At 43.9% G+C, this 5905-nt stretch overlaps 1 protein-coding gene across 2 annotated transcripts; it reads right to left on the bottom strand.

Moving 5' to 3' along the window:
• Window positions 1-3338: 3338 nt before the first annotated feature.
• Rpl10l (ribosomal protein L10-like) lies at window positions 3339-3988 on the bottom strand. Of its 2 annotated transcripts, XM_013012282.1 has the most exons (2): window positions 3901-3984; window positions 3340-3795 (listed from the first exon to the last, which is right to left on the bottom strand). In XM_013012282.1, the coding sequence occupies exons 1-2, from the start codon at window positions 3982-3984 to the stop codon at window positions 3340-3342; spliced, it is 540 nt and encodes a 179-aa protein (XP_012867736.1). The 2 variants fall into 2 exon arrangements, with proteins under 2 accessions (XP_012867735.1, XP_012867736.1); XM_013012281.1 differs by having other exon boundaries at window positions 3339-3988.
• Between the last annotated feature and the right edge of the window lie 1917 nt (window positions 3989-5905).

Here is a 5905-nt window from a genome sequence, read left to right as displayed (position 1 = left end):
AAGAAAAATAAAAAAATAAAAAAATTAGAACAATTATGCACATGTGAAGTAATAATACTAAAATTAGGAATACTAATACTGTGCAGAAGATTATTGGGTAATCAATTTATATTCTGAATTGTTTCTACACAGTTAAGGAGAAAGTCTCGTGGTCACCGTGGGCTCTGTATCCTGTTGTAAACAGAACAGCAATGAGGAAGGAACAAAAAAACAGGATTGTTGCAGAAAGAAAAAACAAGTAAACAAAAACATTAAAAATCTGATAGAAAAAAAAAGTAGCAGAGAGTTAAACTAGCTGCAAAATATAAGAGCAAAAATTCATTTTAAAGAACTTAAAAAGAATAAAGAATTTAAAAATTTATAATTGGGGAAAAAAGAAGAAAAAAAATCTTTATTTGGGTTCCTCTTAAGTCTCCCCTAGGTCCACTTTCCAGTCCCTTGATGCTGTCTTTGATTTGCTTGTACATGTCGGTTTTCCCAGTTGCTTGGTTGGTTTCTCAAATCAGCTTGTTTGGGTGGGCAGAGAACTTCTTCCAGGCTAAGAAGCACGATCTGCTTTTTGTGTGTGTGTGTTGCTGGGAGGAGGTGGCTGGAGGCTGTAGTTTGTTGCTGCTGGGACTAAGCTTGGTTGCCGTTTTGGCCTGTCTGGAGTCAGTGGTCTTTCCCAAAGTGGGAGTCCCCTTTGGGCCTTTAACGTGGTTTCTGTAGCAGGCTGTGCAGCCAGTTTGGCTGAGGAATGGGTGGAATTCCTTTGTTGCCTGCAGGTGGGCATGGCTGCCTCTCTAGGCTCACCAGGTAGTAAAGGTTGATCCACCCTGGCCCTGTGAGGTCTCTTGGGCAGGGCAGCCTTTCCCTAGGCAGAGGCAACTCTTGCCTTGGACACAAATGGTGCCACCTGCTGATTTATCTGCTAGCTGTTATGGCAGAGTCTATGCCAGTATCAAATATGGCGATCTTCTCAGGGGTTGGAGAGGGGGGGTGCAGTGTGTATGAGGTACTTGCCTTTAGCTGTTCTGTAAGAAGTATTTGGGATACTCAGTTTGCCTTGGATTTCCAGTCCGGAATGTGGAATTCTGCTTTTGATTGTCCAGCCCCAACTAGAGGTGGGTGAAGAGATGTGCCTCCTCAGTCTCTGGCTGTTCCCACAGCAGTTGCTGGCAGCTGTGGCTACTGCTTGTGCTCAAATCTGTCTCTGGTGAAAACTGCCTGAATTTTTCCTGGCTAGGTTGAAGCTCTGTACTATTATGGCTCACTAGGTGTGATTTTCCCATAGTGAGTTATTTCCTGAACTGCGAAAAACTGGTTTCTTGGGGAGAGCTCACATATAGCCCAGCTATATCTTCGCCATCTTCCTCTGGTCTCTGGATTTTGAGAGCTTTATATGGCACATGCCCCCGACATTCTTACCTTTACCCTATTGGAAAAAAAAATCCAGAAAGTACTGTCCAGGTGGCTCAAACTGTAGAATATCTGCCCAGCAGACACAATGTCTCAAGTTGAAACCCCTAAAATCTAATATTTTTTTAAAAAGAAGAAAAATATTTGTCTTGTTTAATAATTTGTTGTTTTCTTGAGAACACAGAATGGAAAAAATGAAAAAAATCCTAGAAGTCAAAAGAACCTTTTTTAAAAAAAATTCTACCTTTATTTATTGATTACTATGACTTAATTTCCTAAGCAATTACAAAACAACAGGATAAAAGCTTTTCTAGGTAAAAGAACCATTTTAAAGCTACTTAGTTTTTAATGTGTTTAATGGTTATCTCTCAAGTTCACAACATAAATCATCATAGCTTAAAAACGAGGTATAGGTGGCTCATGCCTGTAATCCCAGCCACTCAGGAGGCTGAAATTCTGAGACTCAGTTTCAGGCTGGGGAAGGGGTGGGAGTGGGGGGTTGTAGGGAAGTCTTTGAAGACTGCCTAAAAAATGATCAGAAAAGCAGGACTGGAGAAGTGGTAGAATACTAGATGTATAACCAAACTCAGAAAGACCAAGGCTCTGAGCTAAACCACTGATACTGCCAAAAGCAAATTTTCATAAATTATAACTTAAAATGGCAATCTAGTTTAAATATATACTTAAATATATTTAAGATCAGGTTGGGCTGAAAATCCAAGGGAAACTGAGTATACCAAATCCTTCCCACAGAACAACTAAAGGCAGGTAGCCCCCACCCCCACCCCTCCGCCACTGGAGAAGATCTCCATATTTGATACAGGCATAGACTCTGCCATAACAGCTAGCAGATAACTCGGGACACAAAAGTATGTTTAAGCCGGGAACTGAAAGAACTATAAGCTACATGAAGTGTGCTAGGATTGACCTAAGGACAGTAAACGGAAACTAAGAAATATTTCTAGGCTGTTTAGTGCTCCTTTTGTTGCTTTCACTAACTGTCTAAAAAAGAGCAGTTAGCTTAAAAAAAACTGAAAGCATCACTGCGGGATTAAACCAGAGAACTAATTCAACATAACAGGAACAACAAAAACAGCACAGACCCAGGAATTTTGGCTTGTGTAATTTCTAAAGTAAAATAAAAATTACCTGCACGGTCATTGTAACTATAATGTAGGGCAGACACTTAAGAGATTACAACCTCTGTCCAGGGATGTCTTAGAGCATAGATAGCTGATTTAGTATCATTTTCTCTTTTCTATTGATTCTTCTGGGGACCAAATACAAACAATATGAACTCTATTGTCATCCATGACCTTTCTGGGATGAAAGAAAAGATTGGAGTGCTGTCTCTTGAGTGTGAGACAATGTAATGCTTGTCTTCAAAAACATTTCTCAGTATACTCCATTGTTCTAAAGCTGATAACCAGCCATTATAGGTAATTCTAAAAACCATGTTCAGAAATTTATAGGGAAACATTTTCGGTATCCAAACTGAGAAACAGACTGGCTTCAAAGAGACTGTAACTTGAATATAAACTTTTGCTTCTATTGTTTACCTTTCCATACACAATTAGGATTTCCACACACAGCTTGAGTTGCATCTACCCAATTTTTTTAATGCAAGAGAACTACAAACGTGAAACTTGACTTTAATACAAATAAAGTGACCTACTTCCTTCTCTCCCAAATCTAACAAGTCGGGTTCAGAACGGCAATACTTGCCTCTATAAAGGGAAAACAGATCTTTCCTGTAGAATCAACTGTTTTCTTCTGGTAAAACATTCCATATCATCACAGAAACCGACTGTCCACTCATCTGTATCCTAAACATCGTACAAACATTTTGAAAACGTGAAATGAACATCAACGGCGGGCCAAATCGAGGGACATGGCTGGAGAGACGTGAAGGCCCCACTGGCCCCACTGGGGGGGGCGGGCTCAGGAGTGCAGAGCCCGCCACTTGTCCAGGGGGCCTCGGTCGGGGACGTACTTGACCCCGCAGCCATCGGGGATGAGACGCTTCTGGGCCACCTTGGCCTCGAACTCATGGGCGTTGAACTTGGTAAAGCCCCACTTCTTGGAGATGTGGATCTTCTGGCGGCCGGGGAACTTGAACTTGGCCCGGCGCAGGGCCTCAATGACGTGCTCCTTGTTCTGCAGCTTGGTGCGGATGGACATGATGACCTGGCCGATGTGGACCCGGGCGACGGTGCCTTGGGGCTTCCCGAAGGCCCCGCGCATGCCGGTCTGTAAGCGGTCGGCGCCCGCGCACGAAAGCATCTTGTTGATGCGGATGACGTGGAAGGGGTGCAGGCGCACCCTGATGTGGAAGCCATCTTTCCCGCAGCTCTTCACCATGTACTTGTTGGCGCAGATGCGGGCGGCCTCCAAGGCCTCGGACGACAGCTGCTCGTACTCGTCCGACACCATGTGGCCGCACAGCGGGAACTCATCCACTTTGGCCTTCTTCCGACCCAGGTCGAAGATGCGGATCTTGGCATCAGGAACGCCTCGGCAGAAACGAGACTTAGGGTACGGCTTGTTCTTGCAGTAACGGTAACAGCGAGCGGGTCGCCGGCCCATGGCGCTGCCGGGAGGAAGGGAGCTGCTGTTGGCGCGTGCGCGCAGGCGCATTAAAGCTACATGACAGTTACCCATGGTTCTTTGGGGGTACCACAGAGTCTAGATGAGATGGGCAGACAGACCCTCGCACCCTCTGCGCAGGCGCCGAGGTGGTATCTGTGTGCGGCCGACTCTGTGCAATAGAAGCGGTGGTCGGCTGGAAACCTCCATCTCGGAAGCCATTTTCTGCCTGTTGACTTGGTTTGTCTATTCTAATAAAAAGGGCTTGCAGTTTAGGAGACGTTACTGGATATACTTGATATACTTGTTACTTGATAGACTTCACCTCATGACTTATTGTCACAGCCTTAATCCCTGGTGTTTTGTTGCTTCATTTTTGGTGCTGGTCCTGGGCTTTGAACTGGGGGCCTTGGCTTCTTTTCAAGGCTAACGCTCATCCACCTTAGCTGCAGCTCTGGCTCTTTCCATGCATAATTGGAGATAAAAGTCTCATACACTTTCCCGCCCAGGCTGCCTCTGAGCCACGATCCTCAGATCCTCAGTCTTCTGAGTAGCTAGGTTGACAGGCGTGAGCCTATCATTATAGTTGAAGAATTGGGATGACTACCTGACCCAAATAAAGCAAGGGTTCCGGATGAGCACTCTGATGAAGATCAGAAAAGTGTAATGGAAACAGGGATAGAATGTGAGTGTGGGATGTGTTGCTTGATCATTGTTTTACTGACAGCTTACTAGCCTGGCCCATCGGAGTGATTTTTATTTTTCTTAGTTTTTGGTTATGGGGCTTGAACTCTGGGCCTGGACGCTATCCCTCAGCTCTTCAGCTAAAGGTGAGTACCATAGTGGCATTTCTGGCTCTTTCTGTTTATGTGGTGCTGAGGAATCAAACCCAGGGTCTCATGCATGCAAGGCAAGCACTCTACTTACACTCGGATTTTTTGGGTCTTGAGGCTCGATCAGGGCCTGGGGCATTGCCCCTGAGCCCTTTCTGCTCAAAGCTATTGCTCTACCACTGTGAGCAACAGCACCATTGCCAGGTTTCTGGTAGTAAACTGGTGATAAGAGTCTCACAACCTTTCCTGACAGGGTTGGGTTTGAACTTTGATCCTCAGATCTCAACCTTCTAGCTAGCATTACAAGGCATGAGCCACTCATCGCCTGCATTCCACTTGAATTTTTTTAACTTTACATTTACTTCCATTTTCAAATTTTAATATTTGATATTTAATGTTTGATATTTAATATTTAAACTTTTAATACTTGAAAATTTAATTATTAAGTGAATGATTACGTTTTCTTTCTTTCTTTTTTTTTTTTTGTCGGTCATGGGGCTTGAACTTGGGCCTGGGCGCTGTCCCTGAGCTCTTCCGCTCAAAGCTAGCACTCTACCACCTGAGCCACAGCACCACTTCTGGCTTTTTCTGCTTATGTCATGCTGAGGAATCAAACCCAGGGCCTCATGCATGCAAGGCAAGCACTCTTCCACTGAGCCATCTTCCCACCCTGAATGATTATGTTTGTTTATAGTAGTATTTTCTGTGTGTGTGTGTGTGTGTATGTATGTTTATGTTTGTAGGTATTGGGGTTTGAACTCAGGGGCTCCTGTTCCCAGTTGGCTATTTCACTCAAAGCTGGTGGTGTTTCTCTTGAGCCTCAGCTTCATTTTTGGCTTCTTGCTAATTAATTGCAGGTAAGGGCCTGGGACTTTTCTGCCTGGGCTAGCTTCAAACAGGAATTCTCATTCTCTCGGCCTGATGAGTAAAGCTAGAATTAATAGAAAATAAATGGTCCCCATTTATTTTCTTCTGATATTAGCTTTTGTAAAAATATAAACTTGCCTTAGAAAATAGAGGAAGAGAAGAAAGAGAGAAAACGAGTGTATGGGTAGTTTATAAACAATACTTGCACTTTTTTCTAGTTT

Source organism: Dipodomys ordii, unplaced genomic scaffold, assembly GCF_000151885.1.
Source record: "Dipodomys ordii isolate 6190 unplaced genomic scaffold, Dord_2.0 Scaffold16, whole genome shotgun sequence".
Taxonomy (NCBI): Eukaryota; Metazoa; Chordata; class Mammalia; order Rodentia; family Heteromyidae; genus Dipodomys; species Dipodomys ordii.
The sequence above is the reverse complement of the archived record's forward strand: the minus strand, read 5'-3'. Positions and strand labels throughout refer to the sequence as shown.

Excerpts from the sequence above, each read along its gene's own strand:
- Rpl10l (XM_013012281.1), bottom strand. The coding sequence starts at position 3,984 with ATGGGCCGGCGACCCGCTCGCTGTTACCGTTACTGCAAGAACAAGCCG.